Source organism: Lycium ferocissimum, chromosome 1 (genome assembly GCF_029784015.1).
Source record: "Lycium ferocissimum isolate CSIRO_LF1 chromosome 1, AGI_CSIRO_Lferr_CH_V1, whole genome shotgun sequence".
Lineage (NCBI taxonomy): Eukaryota > Viridiplantae > Streptophyta > Magnoliopsida > Solanales > Solanaceae > Lycium > Lycium ferocissimum.
The window spans coordinates 11,945,919-11,963,443 of NC_081342.1; the positions used below are offsets into that span (position 1 = coordinate 11,945,919).

General features: G+C 37.2%; 1 protein-coding gene across 3 annotated transcripts; it reads right to left on the reverse strand.

Moving 5' to 3' along the window:
• Positions 1 to 566: 566 nt before the first annotated feature.
• Positions 567 to 17,054, reverse strand: LOC132048122 (uncharacterized). Of its 3 annotated transcripts, XR_009412911.1 has the most exons (28): positions 16,747 to 17,054; positions 15,529 to 15,748; positions 15,095 to 15,219; positions 11,836 to 11,958; positions 11,559 to 11,702; positions 10,800 to 11,452; positions 10,497 to 10,618; positions 10,311 to 10,402; positions 9,131 to 9,353; positions 8,894 to 8,957; positions 7,476 to 7,624; positions 7,282 to 7,352; positions 7,023 to 7,196; positions 6,866 to 6,937; positions 4,961 to 5,062; positions 4,794 to 4,883; positions 4,100 to 4,175; positions 3,907 to 4,003; positions 3,707 to 3,776; positions 3,430 to 3,609; positions 3,132 to 3,254; positions 2,969 to 3,052; positions 2,617 to 2,801; positions 2,376 to 2,514; positions 2,189 to 2,248; positions 1,817 to 1,921; positions 826 to 1,042; positions 567 to 702 (listed from the first exon to the last, which is right to left on the reverse strand). XR_009412911.1 is itself a non-coding variant. In XM_059439058.1 (27 exons), exons 1-27 carry the CDS (start codon positions 16,825 to 16,827, stop codon positions 929 to 931), a joined length of 3,687 nt encoding a protein of 1,228 aa, XP_059295041.1. In that variant the 5' UTR covers positions 16,828 to 17,054; the 3' UTR covers positions 567 to 928. The 3 variants fall into 3 exon arrangements, 2 of the variants coding, with proteins under 2 accessions (XP_059295041.1, XP_059295033.1); XM_059439058.1 differs by having other exon boundaries at positions 567 to 1,042; positions 15,529 to 15,697; XM_059439050.1 differs by having other exon boundaries at positions 567 to 1,042.
• Positions 17,055 to 17,525: the final 471 nt, after the last annotated feature.

A 17,525-nucleotide genomic window follows, 5' to 3' on the forward strand; every position in this document is an offset into this window, starting at 1 on the left:
ATTTTTTAAAAAAATGATGTGTTTTGAACAAGCTTTTAGGAGAGACAATTGCTTCCGAGAATTGGCAGAAGCTGTTTTCTAGAAACTAGAAAAAGTAATTTTTTCTCAAAAGCACTTTAGAGAAAATACACTTAAAAGTTCTTATCAAACGTAACTTTTTTTAAAACATTTTTCAAAATAAGCTGATTTTAAAAATTTGACCAAATATACCATTCAGTTGCTTACTTTTCTTCTTTTCTTTTTCTTTTCCTTATTGTTTACTCAGTTTACAATCAAAAACTAATAATTTCGCCATATAATTACTCAAAATGTTTTTATCGGGAAAGACTTGTGGTAAATATTCTCCTTTGGAATCATTTTAGATTGTTTTCCAGAGTTTGGATGACAAAAGTTGGAGACATTTGGTATACATGATGTCAGTGACCTTTATGCAGACGTACTCGCAAATTAAACATTCTGCAGTCAAACCTCGCGACAGAGAATGCGGGGATTGAGGGTGTGCCAGTGCTCAACGAAGTCAGAATACTATCCAAAATAAACTAAGAGATTCAATGGAACAAGGCCAATAAACAAGTTTGTCTGCTCCTCCAGTTATTGCCTGCTTCATCAAAAGAAATCAAACTATACAAAACTCAAATACAGAAAAGAATATTAGATTATGCTTCTTAAATTACTCAACTCGTATGTACAGAGAGAAGAGAACTACAAATGAGAAAATTGGGTGAGACAAGAGATGAGGGACTTTAGGACTTGCAATTGGTAAGAAAATCCTATCAACTAAATATGATACACAAAGAAGGCCAAGCCAATTGGACTTAGGGGAACCTGGAATGGGTTATCCAGGTATGCTGGTTCTGCTGCTATCTCGGGTTGCAGAACAGGAAAATAAATAAACCAATGTTTGCTATATAAGTTATACATATCTCCTCTACATGAAATAACTGAGAGATGTTTTCTTTCTTGATCCACCTTCTCCATATAATTCATTCCACTGAAGAAGCTCATTCATATTTGAAGATTCTGATGATACACTAGCACATACCTGCATTTGTTAACAGATTAAACAAGTCAAGAATCTACTAAATGTATATAAAAATCACTATACCGAACTATTCTCCACGGTGATGATAAAGCTGGAAAAACAAGGCCCCTAAAAATTATTAGTACTTCACTTTTCCCCCACACTAACAAGTAGCAACAATTTCATTTGCACAAATTGGTACAAAACCAAAATTTCTGGTAGGCTAAATCGACAAAAGCTTACAATAAGAATATGATATCAACATCCAGTATCACCTATGCAGCAGGGTATTTCTCAAAAGAAGAACATGATATTTTGATTGAGGTCACTAGCAAGAGATGATAATCTCAATTGGAGGAGCTATTGATCTTTCAAGATACATTCAGGCTACCTAATCGAAACCACAAAATGTTGTGGTGAACTCTAGTGCAATCACATGAACAAAATTCCGTTTTAACTACTTCACGAATAGCATGTAATAAGACGTGAGAAACCAACAACATTCAACCAGCTAACATGATTTACCCTTAATTTTATGACGACAGCTCCCAAATCTGTATTTCCCACCAACAAATATATAACTAAATTAAAAACTAATCAATTGAGTACATATCTATCTGACGTTGACGATCTGCAACAGGCTGACATCTGAAAGGATCCGCGAGAAAGTCCCAAAGTCTACTTGGCAGTAAATAAAGCACTAACCTTTCTCTTGAAACCCAAGTAACTTTTGCAAAGAAAGTAGAATGCAACATAAAAATCAGCTTAACAACAGCAGTATGTGCAATAGAGTACCTGTTCATGTGCATACTTAAAATCATCCATGTTAAGAGGACGAATGTCTGTACTATTATGCAAAGCTGGTGTTGGCCTGTTCTCTGCAATTGCTGATGCTTTCTCCTGAAATCATGCCCCAAAAGTAAAAAAGGCAACTAATCAATAGATTAGCAGATAAAAGTGTAAAGACGCCATAGCAGATGATGATAACCCAGTAATTTCAAACATCACGAACGGAAACACACATCAAGAAGCTATAATTAAACAACTTCCAAACAAAATTAGTAATAGTAGCATTTTTGCATGCTGTGGATCCAGGTCACCAATTCAACAAAATGTTGGAAAGTTACAGAATATAAGGAAAGATAAGACTGAACTCAGTCGACTGACCTTCTTCTCCTTCTCCAAAATTTCTCTAATCGGGCAATGCGCAGCGGTCACACATAAATTCTGGGATTGGAAATTTGAAGTGGCAGTAAGTATGATATGCACTTTAGAATATAAGTAAAGCAGTTATTTTGAAGAAGGGATTGTAGAAACTAATGCATTAGGAAGTACAAGTAATCTTGACCCAGACCTTTAAATCACTCCCTGAATACCCTTCCGTCATATTAGCAATAGCTTCTACATCGACATTTGGCGCTAATTCTTCCTTCGCCAATATAACTCCCAAAATTTTCTCCCTATTTGGGGCATCTGGCAAGTTTACCATCAACCTGCATCAAAGGTACACTAACGGCATCAATACCCATAAATCACTTAGAATCATTATCGATCAATTACACAAATCATAAGGAAATAATTGAATTAAAGCTTACCTACGGGGAAGCCTCCTAATAACTGCTTCATCAAGGTCGAAGGGTCTATTTGTTGCAGCAAGTACAAGAACTCGTTCCTTGTCTTTTGTACGCAAACCATCCCAATTGACCATGAATTCATTCTTCATTTTCCGCATAGCTTCATGCTCTCCAGGATTTTCTCGTCTTCCCAACATGCTGTCCACCTAGTAGACAAGAAGAAATGGAGGGAAAAGGACAATATAAACCAGAATGATATAAAGAAGAAAACTTAATAACTTTGTAGGGATGTGAAAAGGAAATCTAGCTGTCATATATTTAGGAAATAAATTTAGCCCAGTGATGGCTGAATTGCAAATAAAATGTCACCAACCTCGTCAACGAAAACAACACTAGGCGCTATTTTACTAGCTAATGTGAAGACTGCTTTGACATACTTCTCTCCTTCACCGAACCACTGGCAAGAAAAAGTGGTCAACCATTTTAAGAAGGGCCATTCAGAGAAAAAACCGGCAGAAACCACATATCAGTAGTACCTTGGACGTAATGCTTGACATTGATATGTTAATAAAGTTTGCACCGGCTTCAGTAGCAACAGCTTTTGCAAGCATTGTTTTACCAGTACCTGGAGGTCCAAAGAGCAATATTCCCTTGCAAGGCTGCAGATAGGATCTTGATTAGAAACATAAGTGCATACATGATGACCAAGTTCTAATAACCTAACCCCACCCCCAAACCCCTTTAAAAAAAAAATAGAAACCACACAGAGAGAGAGGGTGGACAGGAATGAAGATCCCAATGGACTTCAACATAAAGCAAATCATTTCCTTTTACCTTGGCCAGCTGTCCTTTACAAAACAATTCTGGTCTCTGAAGAGGCAGCATCACCAGTTCTTTCATAGTATCCTTGACAGTTTCTAAGGCCCCAATGTCATTAAAAGTAACACCAATATCAGTAGGCGGAATTACGTCCCCAAGAAGTCTCTTCTCGAACTCATTTTCAGTAACCACATCCTGAAAGTCAAGTATCCATCTCATGGATCAGGAAATTCAGAACGAGAAGCACCTTTTCTAATAAGTAAATTTGCAGAGTCAAGAAAAACATCAGCACCTTGAGGGATTTCTTTAAACTCTTGGTTTCACTCTGAATGCCTTGTAACATATTGAGCCCATAAGCAATGCTGCGAATAAAAACATGTCAGTGACATGTAAACAAACCGAAATGAACTTTCGGCCCCTAGACAGTGAAACAAGAGAACATTTTCCTACATGTTACAACATTATGGAATAGAGAGTGAAAATTAAATTGACCTTCCACTGGAGATAACTAGCTTCGCCTCTTTCATAGAAGACTCAGATTCATGCATAAAGTGATGACTCAAAGCCCAGCCGATTATCTTTTCAACACCTTGACAATCACATCAAGAAACATGCTTTACATACTATTATAATCAAGTAAAGGATTTCAAATTTAAAGGGCCCAAAACTACAAGAAATTACTTACTTTCATTCGTCAATGCTTGATCTTTTATGCATAAGGTTTCAAGGTCAGCGCAACTAATTCTGAATCGATTCAAAACCTGAAATCACTCATATAGTTAGAACATCTCAATAAATCAGTTCATTGAGGATACAATTCTATAAGCATCATACTCATTTATCTTTCTTATACAAATCACCATAAACTGTCAATTGTAAACATTATTCTTATGCTTTAGCTCCATAAATACAACAACATACCCAGTGAAATCCCACACAGTGGGGTCTGGGGAGGGTAGAGTGTACGCAGACCTTACCCCTACCTTGGGAGGTAGAGAGGCTGTTTCCGGTAGACCCTCGGCACAAGAACAAGCAATGCAAAATAGTCGAACAAAATTACTTCCTCTTCTCACAAGAGATGCGCCGATGAGAAGGTGGTTTCAGCCTTTCAGGTGAATCCAGGATAAGACAGTAAGAACATGAAAATTGAAGTGCTAAAGAAATTTCCATGGTGTTGCCTATGTAATAATTAGAATTTCACAGAACATAGAATATTTCATATGGTCCTACATAATCCACAACTCGATGAAGGGGTCTAAGATAAAAGGTTTTTCCCTTAGATGGTAAGTATAGAGCACTCACATTTTATTTTATTTTGATAAGGAAATATAGAGCACTCACATTATTTTCTTTTTGATTAGGAAATATAGAGCACTCACATTGCGAATGCTAGCTATGTTTGACTGAGATTTCATAGTTTCCATATCCCGATCTAACTGTTGCTTCCACTCTGATAATAAGGTTTCATCCTGCCATAAGAAGACCTATATTAATGTTTGCATCAAAATTAATACAGTTGGAAGTCTAAACATAAACTGAAAGTTACCTGAGGGATCTGTATGGCAACTTTGTTGGGAAACAGTCGGGTGAGCTGCTTCATTGTCTTGGGGGTTTCTTTGCTTCTATCATGCAACCTACCAAAATTATCCTGGAAAGAGATGCCATTCAATGCATTAATATCAACCATTCTACAGGTGCATGTACTTCTAGAATGCAATTAGATGTTCACCTAAAAGCTTCAAGGAGATGCCAATAATAATATGAACAACAGTAACCCTCATAGAAAAGATAACATCAATAACAACTGTTTTTGATAACCAATAACAACAGTAACTTGTCAAGAAAATATTAACTTATTAATAACAACTACGACGACTCCTCTCTACTTTACAACTCTCGAATAGAGCTAGCAAGTTAAACCCAATCCCCTAGGCCCATCCATTCCTGATCCATATGAACCACATTTTAGTTCGTAAAAATGGTTTAATGGTTAAAATAAGTTTCAAACCCCGAGTTGGGTGTGGGTTTAAGAAATCCTAAGTTTCTTTCGGGGGGGATGGTTTAGGAATTAGGGGGTGGTAAGATGAAGTTTAAAGGATTTGGTTGTTAAAAAAAACCACAAACATAGCAACATGCTCTAGTCAATTTGTTAGTATGCCACACCTGCCACCCTCTAATCCCCAAACAATCCCAGCAAAAGAAACTTGTCATTTCCTTCCTGCCCCTCCTTGTAGCCTTTCATTCTATAACTCCCCACCCTCATACATACAGATACATCATACATATGCACATGGGTGAGAAAAAATTTCTAGGGGCCATTGGTGGGTGGTAGTAGCTTCAGTGATTGAAAGATAAAGTGATATGAGCAAGAGTAGAAAGGTATATCTGGTATAAGATGAGTAAGAAAAGAAATATTTGTGTCATATAAGAAGAAAAAATGAGGATATGGATTAAATGGGTTTTGGGTGGATTGGGTAAGGCCCGTACTGATTGCTCAAACCCAATCTATTCCTGTCCAAATCCAAACTAACCCACGAATTTGACATCACTATGCCTGAGAATTTCATATAGTGTAGGAAAGAGTTTGAGTTGTATGCTCAACCATGCAATGGGTGAGTGTAATACTTTTCGAAATCTAATGTCAGCCATAGGGAAATAGATGATAAATTTGAATTTTGCGACTTCTCACAAGAATACATTCAAATAAATATATGAAACCATGGGCTAATGTACACACATACTGCGTGTGAAAAAAATAACATTTTGATGGCAATTGGTGTGTGAAGTACTTGAATGGGTAAATGTAGATTGGGCAATTCAAAGATGAGAAATATGGATAGGAATCGGCACCGAGGGCTTTGGTCTAGTGATAAGAGCGCAGCGGGTGATGTGAGATTAGGCACACGTTACAGGTACAAACCCTGCCACAGCCAAAAGTCTGGTACTTAAGTGGAGAAGGGTAGAGCGATAGGCCTATTATCCGCTAAGTTCCGAGCCATGCGCTAGCTAGCTTTGGGATTCCACGGTTATCAAAAATATATTATGGATTGGAGTAGAGAAGAATGTATTGTAAAAGAAAAAAGTAAAAGGAATGGGTTAAATAAGTTTTGGTGGGTTGCGAAAAGCCCGCACCCATCTTTTTTAAACCCAATCCTTCGACAACTCCTACACCTCGGCATATTATGAGGAAAAAAGGTCTGTTCTGTATTGTATGCTCCTCACCTATGCAATTCGGAAATGACCAAGTGTAAAGGCTTGGGGAATCCCTAGTGTCAGTCATGGGTAATAACAAAATAAAAGAAAATCCATATAAACACATTGACAACCTCCCCTAAGACATGCAGTTAGAGCGCTTGCATTCCCTAGTAATTCTTATTTCTTAGGTACAACACTGAGAACAAGAAATGGAAAAACCAAAACAAAAGGGAACGGCAGAGAAAGATTTACATACTGGGAAGGCGAGGTCAAGCAATGCCGTTTGGTTACTTCCAAATTTCGTAAATAGCAAGCCACCAGGATGCGACTGTAACAGATAAAAGTAAGGCTATTAGAATCACAAGTCAAGTTTATATCATGAAGGAATGCAAAATAACTATGACTTTGCTTACTTTCTCCTTTCGGTTGTCCGACTGGACATGGGAAGCTATGGCAACAACATTCTCTGGCAAATGCTCAAGCTTAATCTTGAAAGCAGCATAAGCCTCAGGATTACCCACCATAGACTTCTCAATGTCTTTGATGAACAGAACCAGAGGACTACTTTTACTTTCTTTTGAAGCAACCTACATAGGTAAAACATAATAAATTGACCACGAACACTCCACTTAGAAATGCAATAATATAATGGAGAGGTCTATCAGGAAATACCTCGAAGAGTTCATTGATAGCAAGTTTATCAATTTCATCAGTGCTTGAGCTATCAAGACGGAGCAAGTCAGCTGTGGAAAAAGAAAAGATCAGACCACCAAAAAGACATGGCTCTGTTATTCGACATAGCTGAGCCAGGCAACAAAAAATAAAGGATGGAACTTTCTGATATAAACCAGGCAGCAGAGAACTACCAGCACAAAAGAACCCATGATCTTCATCGCACAGACCACCAAGATCATTACCCTCAGGAATTGATCTATCAAATCTGACACCAATTTTAGAGGAACCATTTTCCTCAAATGCACGAACCACTTTGCCCCTGTAACCATATGTTGGACCCCTGCAATCATGTATGTTCATGCCGTGATTTTTAAAATAAAGGACTGACTGACTGATAAATCTCAATAGAGACAGCACTCTGTTCACAAAAGAATAACGAGAAATTTAACTAAATAACAATTCAATCGTGACATAGAGCAATCGATTCACAAAGAATAACAAGTGGACTAACTAAACAAGTCAATCCACTCCCAACGACTAATGGCAATGGTATAGCTCTCATCCTAAAGGGCTACCTGATAATACTAGAGACTGAAATCTAAATAGCGAACCTTTGAACATTGAAGAAAAATGGTTAATGTATTATCATTCCCGTCATACAAAAGTTAACACTATCCCCTTTAAAACTGGTATTCCATTGAACACAAGAAATGGAGCCTTCAAAAGAATGTAACATGATTTTTTTTTTTTTATGACGAGAAAGTAATACGATTGATCAACATTAATTTAAAGAAAAAGATTAATAATCAGTTAGCAATTTAAACCACATATAAACCTAACCAGTGGAATCTCTATCCATGAACATCTATTATGCCAGTATACCTAGGTAATGTCTACACATAATTTTTTCCATGGAATGATATGATCGGCTAATTGTATCGGCATTTTAGCTACAATCAATGCGAGATTTTTGTCGAGTCAGATCCTTTAGGAAGCTTTTGGATCTAGTGAAAAGATAACAGGAAAGTGAATTAGCAGTTATTATTCAATATTTTCTACAGGAAGCGGTCAGTAAACCTTTTATTTTACTTCATCCAAAAACAATGGCAGGGTTCCGGAGTAGGAGAGTCAGCGCACCTAATTTTCAAGAGTGAATTCGAACAACAATTCCATAACTTTTTAAGACAATTTGCACATTCAAAAAATAATAAGTAATACAACCAAAACTTCAAAAACATTTTTTCCCGATAAAGTAATAAAAATTATATTAACTGATTCATAAAAACTATCCATATCATGAACTCAAGTAAACAGCCACTGGTAAGATACTAAGGGACTTCCTTTCTCAGAAAAAAAAAACAAAACAAAACAAAAACAAGGGACTTAAGCTAGCAACTTATAGGGTGACATGCATATTATATTTGTCTAACAGCAGTACATTATAAGTATCAAAGAAAAATCAGGCTAATTATGGAAGTTGGTAATTCTATTCATATATGAAGATTTGAACAAGACATCACATTTAAACAGAGTTTTCAGAACTGATTCAAAATGCATTATCAAGCATATTATATATGAGAATTAATGAGACAGAACTTATTGCAATTACCTTGAAGGTGCTTGCAATGGAGAAAAGCCTGATGTTAAGGATCCGACATACTTCACTCTATCACCTGTCATATTGACAGGTCTAGCATTAAGGCTTCAGCACAAAACTGCCACCTCAAAAGGATATTTTCTAACCAAACATATATAACGAAGTGATGTTTCCTATCTTAATCACAGAGAGAGAAAGAGATAGAGAGAATACTCTAAAAGGAGTTCTCACTATGGAATTAACAATTACCTTTCTTGAAAGTGTAGTTTTTTGACGAGGCAGTAGATGCCTCCTGCTTGGGCTGAGCATGAGAACTTAAAATTGAACCGCCAGTTATATCAGCCTCAACACTTGAAGCTGGCTTCTTATTAAGATGCAGTGCCGCCGCTTGCGCAGCACGTTTAGCAAATACACTAGCTCTCTCTGGTTTTGAACTTTCTTTCACAGGATCGACATCTTTGGCAATCGAACCCTACATAATATTAAAGGAAAAGCAAATGAATTACAGGATAATGAAAATTCAATTACATTAACCTGTTCTTACATCAGTAATAACAGAGATGTTCCGGGTACCCATCCCTCCCATTTCACTTAACACTGCACAATAACTCTCAGGTGGCCAGCAGGTAAGTTGATAAAATACTCTTCAAAAAGTCTGACCATCATCCATATGATCATTGGAAAAACTTTAGATTGGATTGCCCCGACCCTGCAGTCAAGCAGCTCTCTTTACTTCTAATCTGGCTTGCAGTGGGCAGTGTGGATGTTCAGCGTTGATGTACAGGAGCAAACTAACAAAATCCCTAAGGAAACCAGGAAAAATTGTTGTTCTACACAAGCAAATTAACAAATCTGCAGCCAAAGTTTCTGTCCCATTCTCTAATTCCCCATTATAATGATATCCCTATTGTTCTCGAGGTCGAGGCTCAAACCAAAATGCTCCTCACCCCCCACCCCCCAAAAAACAAACCCACACAGAGCTGTTTTACCCAGATTTTCAAGCCATTTTGCATATATTCTGTCAGTAATTCGAGATGAAACGAACCGTAACTCATGTAGTTGATCTCTTAATGGTTACACTAGAAAAAGGAAACATTTGGCCATTCTGCAAAGGAGATCATGGTCTATAGTAATTTTAGATAGAAGTGTCATTTTTTAACCCAAATAAACAGGCTTTCCTATTTCTATTTATTACTGTGAAAATGAATTGAAAAACTGGAAATGGCCTGTGATCCAAACAGTCTTGGCTTGTTGTGTCTTCTCTTACAGCTTTCAACTACATTTCCACTTTTCATGAGATGAGGTGGTAGGAGCGGGAAGTAAGATAAACCAATATAAAGGGACATCTGAGGTGTTCAAGTGGTAAAAAAGTATGAGCCCCTCAAATGAGGAGTATACACATATGAGCCAAGTAACAGAAGACACTTACACCAGGCAGCAAGAGAGAATCAACTATCAGTAACTTAGCACTAAAGTGTTTAGCAAGTGCTTTGGCCAATGTCTCCTGATAAATTTCTGAACCTGTGAGCAGTGAGCCAAAAATGTGATATTGAGGGCTGGATTGAACTCAACAAAACTAGATAAGTGATGTCAGCGTATATGGGGCAGTAACTACCTGCTGGACCTGATAGCAAAATCCTAGGGCACACTGTGGGGAGATCTGGTGTATATTTTGCAAACTTGTTACACTTCAAGTGTATATAAGTAGAAGCAATCAGAACATTCCTTGTGTTTTCACTGTCATAGAAATAAAATAGTAAGTACAGAAATCAACGAAACAACTTCCAGGAAATGGGTACCAACTTCAACTTGAGCAAACTTAATGTTGCAGCAGGAAGTAATGAAGACACATCAACGAAAGCAATACCAACCAGAAAATTCAAAGGAAAAAAAAAAAAAAGATGAGACCAATATTCACCTTAAATAATATGGAAATTTTTCAAATGCAACCTCAATATTGGTGAAATCAACTACTCCTTGTTGTAAGGCATTTTTAAATGTTTGACGCCTAGTTAAAGCCGAAATTGGAGGATCAAAATCCTTGAATAGATCTCGGAAATTCCTTTTCTCCTCGAAAATTTTGGAAATGCTACCACTCAAATCAAACTCAGAAGCAGAAGATCCAGCAAGCACTCGAAGGAGAGGTCGCACCTTCCCTATCTCTGCATCAACTGAATCTAGTGCAGCATTATCAAGATTCAAGTTACCATTTTCAACATCAGGAGATATCACATCATTCTTCTCATCCACCAACACCCCGGGTACATCATTACATTCAGAAGCGTCCTTCATATCAGTATCTAAATCATCTTTCTCTGTCACTCCACTGCCAGCGGGTAGTATTGGCACCTCTGAACCTTGTTTTACATCCTTACCATTTTGAGATGATGGTGGGAGAAGGGACAAGTCTTTCCGAAGATTCGATAAAGATGCCAAGGTAGATGCAACTGCCACAGTGGACGGATCCCCGGACCTTGCCTCAAGATGCAGTCCCTTGATTGATCCACTATGAGCTTCCAATATGCTAACAGGATGAGCAAAACTTGTAGCAAGTAAGTCGTCATCAAAGATCTAAAGTATTAAGTCAAGGAAATGCTGGTAATTCCAGTTCTAACATCCAAAATGGATCTCACATTTTTAACATTCATATGAACTCTCAAACATAATGAAAGGATACGTAAGCATGCTGACCAGATGAGCCAAATACAACCTCATCACCTCCTTTGAGAGGGACAGTAGAATTCTTTGGGTAGACCTTGCCATTGACTTGCACATCGCCTTTTTTTCCCATAATTTCAAGAAGAGTAATGGATACCCCTTTCTAGTCATCAAGAAACCATAAATAGAATGAATAATGTAGTTTTTTTACTACAATGGAAAACAATGTTAAACAATGAGGAAACACTACTTTTGAGCCAGGATAAAATAGTGTCTTAAGAAAAAGTCAGGTTTACCTCTGTCTCAGTGTGCTTGAGATTACATAAAGTTTTACTAACAGAAGAATCTCCTATCCATAAGTCGCTGCCACGACCTTGACCTACAGTACAAGTTGCGCGATGCATGACAAAATGAGGATTCTGCAAAAACATATTGAAGCTAATTAGTGTATTAGGTAGTTTAATTTCACAAGAAAACCCATTCACAAGTTGACATCTGGTATGTTGTTGATATTTGGTTTGGCAAATACGTAAAGTGATCCCACCTACTTTTCAAAGTGAAAAGAGCTTGATATTATCTGCAACCATTTTGAGTATATTTAAGTTTTTAACAGTATAAAAAACCTTTAAATTGTTAACTTCCATAAGGCTAATATGTTGAAAGACAGCCAATTGAGTTGGCCAGCGCGAAGCCTCGTCTCCTCAACACACTAAAAATAGGATTGTCTCCCAGACTCCCATATCAAAAGAAGAATTATAACCAGACTTACGTGAGTGAATGAGACCAAAGCAGTCTGGAGACATTATAAGCTGCACCTTCATGTCTTATGTCTAACTCAACTTTCAACATGTTTCTAACACCAACCCTACCATGTCTATATCTTTTATATTTTTGCTTTGTGAATAACGTAGTGTTTGTGCCAGCTGGGGCACACCGAGACTACTTCCACATGATACCAGCTACCTTCCACCAACACAGTATTGAGTAACTCTCTCCACCAAGGCTTGGATAAATGGGAAGAAATCACCTAGTGTTTTTGCCTAGCTGGGATTTGAACTTGAGAGCTCACGTCTCTTAACACACTTCATCGACCGCTAGGCCACAGAATTGGACTCAAATAATAGTGGTGTCCAAGCCAGCTTGGGCTTTAGCACTCATCTCCCCTACCTGGGCACTCATGTTGGTTTGTTGGACAACATTGAGATACTACCTCACACAATCTTACGGCTTTCTAGAAGTTCTTTTCTAGCATACAACACAAAATTCCTCAAAAGCGAAATGGAGTCTTCCGCAAAATGAGACCTTTCAGCATGTCAACTCCACCCTTCTTTGAATAAGTCTTGAATTAAGTTTATCAAAAACAAAAACAAAAACAAAAACAAAAAGAATACCATTTAGAAATTTAATATCCCTATACCACACCACGGATCCACATCTACTCTTTTTTATACAATTTTCCAGAAAACAAAAAGTAGTAAGATCCCTATACCAGACCTCTCAATCACTGAGATTTTTCCTGAAAGTTATGCACCAGGTGCCCTGATTTTTGTAGTCTGGCCACACTTACAACCGAATTGGCCTGGCCAGATATCCTTAATGTCACCTAACCTACTTTTTCCGATTTAAAACTATGATGGAAGAGTTAAAGTCCTTTCAAAGAGTCCATGCTAATGGCAGTGGTTCATGCATTCTACCACCTTCTTCCAAGAGTAAGAAAACTACAGTTAAGCCATCCAGACCAGGTATGTTATCTCCCAAGCAACATCCCAGCACCTGAGCACTTGAAAGTAAGATCTCTCTGCTGAGTAGTTTCTCCAAATCTTCCCTATTGTTTATTGTTTGTGTGTTTGAAAAGTAACTTCGTTCAATATTGGTCCCCAGATCTGCCCTCTCCTTATAGAGGTTGCAACAATAGTTGAGAGTACGTTCTAATATTTTCCTGCTCTAATAACTCCCTTCTATCAGTAATAAGACACTATATAAAATTATTACTTCTATGAGCGTTAGTCATCCGATGGAAGAACTTCATTATGCTATCACCTTTTATAACCATTTTCATGTGTGACTTTTGCCTCATTTACCTCTTGAGACATGCACTACACATCACTTTTTGATGGTTTCTCTCGTAATCTCCTCATCCTCACTTAGGTCTTTCCTTTCATCCATTTAATCCAGTAAGTTCAATGCCCAAAATAGGTTTGAAATCTTCCATTTCAAAGAAGAAAAAGAATAGGTCTGAAATCATTAATTTCCATGATCCCAAAAGCCTCTTCCTTCCATTTCTCCGATCATTCTTCCAATACTTCACTTTTCTCACTAATACATTGCAGTCATCCCAAAACGGAGTAACTACCACACCAAGATTTCATGTTCTCATTATCTACCTACGTATTTCCAAATCTGAAGGGGACTAGACCCTTGTGCATGACTCTATTAACAGATGGAAACAATGATTGTCTCCGTGAGCTTCTACTCTTTAAAAAAGAGATATGATGCTTGTTTTAACCAAGTATGGCTCTTCTTTTTGAATTTTTGGAGTATATGAATCTAGAGTGGTAGTTGTGAAACTGTAAGTACCCTTCTTATACTTCTGTAGTACGTTCGTGGTACTATTTAAGGAAATACATTTACTTCATCAACCAAAAGTAAGAAAAAACATTAATCTGAGATTGCCTCAGTAAATCCTTTTGGATGAAAATGAGAAAATTTACTTCCCGTTTGTGGAGAATAGAAAATGATAAGATATGGACTCTGCAATTTCTCCATGTGAGTTTTGTCTCAATGCAAGTTGATAGCATTGAATCCCTGTCTTCCAGATATCTAACACAACGATATACCCTCACCACTACCCAGGAATGCCATTTCCAACACTTCATACTGTTTCTCCCAAAGCTCCCTCTTCAATGATCGGCAAGCCATGTATGCAGTCGCTGTAATCCTTGAGAAACCAAAAAAATTCGGACACATTTGAAAGTACATCTCAAAAAATGTGTCCGTGGAAACACCTTCATACTTTCAAGCATTCTATCAAAAACGAAAGGCTCCCCGTAATGATGATACTATAGTCTGTCATACATCTTCAGTTTTTGTCTTTCGAAGACTTGCCAAATTGGGTCCCTGTTTCTTCAACATGGCTTTCGCTACTACCCTTTTCAAGAGATCGTTCACACTCCTCGTGTTCGACATCATAATGTTCCTCTACCTGTTAGAAGATCACTTTAACCTATCACTCCCTCCCCTGGCTTCCCCTTTTTTTCCACTTGTCCATATTACCTCAGAAGATTAATCTTCTGAACTCACTCCCTTCCCTTTTCTTCAATATAAGATTTTACCACATCCATAAATTTTTTAAGGCTGTTCTACAGTTGAACTTTTACTCACTTGTTACCAGTGGCAGTGAGCTAGCTAATAGTTACTATTTTGGTGTCAAGTCATCAGCATTCCATCACGTATGTCCCACTTATTCATCTTAAAATTCTTCTAGAATCCTTACTACTTTACCCAGTTACAAGAGTCGAAGATAAACATACAGAAAGTTTAAGAAGCAAAACCCACCTGGGAGCACTGCGAAAGAAGTTTACCCCATGCAGCACCAACATTAGATTTCAACTGCCTCTTCTTTCCCCGATTCAATGCCGACCCATTTGACTTGGACTTCTCCACATCAATCGCAGAATCACCTAAAACACATCACACAAAAGTTCAAGAAACCAACCAAAACATCAAAAAGATCAAAACTTAGATAAAGTCGAATCACATGCAAAGAAAAAACTGCAAGCTTAACTACTTAAGTACCAAAGGCTGCTTTCGGTTGGTTTCATAATGGGGCTGTTCACTACAAGCTATCAGCGCTCAACGCTGTCTTAGACTGAATGTTGATTACAAAATTTTCTAAAACCAATCACACAGAAGTTCAAGAAACCAGCCAAAAACATCAAAAAGATCAACAATTTGATAAAATCAAAGCACATGCAAAGAAAAAAACGTACCTAAAGTCATCAGTGATACCAAAGGCTCTTTTGCCCCTTCATTTTCCATTGATTTCTGTGCCACATCAGCAGCAGCAACAGCAGCATCCGACGATTTTGCAGCAGCGACATCAGCTGATCGAACCTCTTGTTCAGCAGATTCATTTGCCCCTGAATCATTTACCCCACCCTGGGATTTCTCCCCAAGGCTATCATTAGTCGATGACAATGCCTCCGCCGCCTACAAGGCGGATCAAATTACATACCAAATTCGAACAACTCAAAAAACCAGAAAAATAATAAATGAAAAAAACAGTATCTTTTCATTAGAGTCAATGACTCAGAGTGGTGTGGTCTATTAAATTACACATTTCTTAAATCCACTTTGTATGTTTTAACGGAAAGCAGTGGTTTGACAATGCCTCCACCGCCTACAAGGCGGATCAAATTACATACTAAATTCCAAAAGAACCAGAAAAATAAAAAAAATAAAAACAGGAATAGAAAAAACAAAATTTTCTTTTATGCATTCCTGTCAAGAAAAAAAAAGGTCCAAGATTTAGAGTCAAATGGTTCAGAGTAGCGACAGACTCAGTGGCGAAGCCAGGATTTTCACCAAGGGGATTCAGCATCTACTCTATATACATCGAAAATAATTTTGACCTTGTATATATAGTGTAATTTTTCGACGATGAATCCCCTTCCGGTACCCTAGCTCCTCCCATGGTGGTGTGGTTCTATTAAATTACACATTCCTTAATTCCCTTTTGCATGTTTTAACGGAAAGCAGTGGATCAAATTACATACAGGATTCAAACAACTCAAGAACCCAGAAAAAACAAGAAAATAAAAAACTTTTTTCTTTTATGCAGGCATGTCAACAAAAAAAAAAAAAAAGTCTTAAAGATTTATAGTGGTGACTCAATGGTGAAGCCAAGATTTTCACTAAGGGGATCCAAAATATTTAGAAGTAATATCTACTGTGTATATATATACATCAACAAAAAAAAATAATATAATTTTGACCTTGTATATATATATAGTGTATTTTTTGGACGAATGAATCCCCTTCCGGTAACCTGGCTCCACCCATGGTGGTATGGTCTATTAAATTACACAATTCTTTAAATCCTTTTTGCATGTTTAATTAACGAAAAGCAAGTGGATTTAATTGAGCTCTAAATCTGAATCTATAATTAATCAGATGAGTAATTAAAAAAACCTAACCCTAACCCTAACCTTAGAGCGCTTGGTGCCATTAGGAATTGAAGAAGAAAGAGAACGCTTTGATGATGAAGAACTTCTTCTTGTCTCAACCATTTTTTGTTTTCTTTTTCTTCTTCTTTTACAGATCTAAAAGAATTTTAGAGAAAAAATGAAACAAAAATTGATTTGGATTTGTGTGTGTTGTGAAAAAATTGGGAATGATTGCGTGAAGATCAGTTATATAGAGTTCCGTTTGTTGCTCAATTTATATTATAGCTCTGCTAAAGTTTTTAAAAACTGGCAACTGGCAAAGGACCAGCTAATAGTAGGAATTTATTAGTAGTTATTATTACTCTCTTAGGAAATAAGGTCTTTCCAGGAGAAAATGACCAAATAGGGTACTTTATATATACTCTTTCCTTTATAGTAGGATGCAAAATGGTTTAAAATGCACATAACCTATAGAATTTTTGTTGTTTTAAAAATGGCCTCCTAATACTTATACCCGTAAAAAAATAACGGTGACTAGGTGGGCTTTTTAAAGGTCATGTGACAATGTATGATTGATTCATGTGTTAATTCAAGGTGAATTAAAGATAACATTAAAGATATTTTTGGTCTAATAGGTGATATAAGGGTTTTTTAACACAAATTTAGTATGTTAGCTTAGAAAGAGGAGGCGCGGGAAGGGATCGGTACAAGCGATTGGACCCGCACGACTGGCCCCTTCTTATGGAACCAGCTTGGAACCGTCATAATTGGAAAAAAAAAAAAAAAAAAAACTCTAGATGTTCTTCGTCGTTGGCCAACGG

Excerpts from the sequence above, each read along its gene's own strand:
- LOC132048122 (XM_059439050.1), bottom strand. The coding sequence starts at position 16,827 with ATGGTTGAGACAAGAAGAAGTTCTTCATCATCAAAGCGTTCTCTTTCT. Across the intron at positions 3,777-3,906 it reads CTAGTTATCTCCAGTGGAAG|CATTGCTTATGGGCTCAATA; the intron begins GTCAATTTAATT and ends TTTTATTCGCAG. Across the intron at positions 2,802-2,968 it reads GTGTTGTTTTCGTTGACGAG|GTGGACAGCATGTTGGGAAG; the intron begins GTTGGTGACATT and ends CTTGTCTACTAG.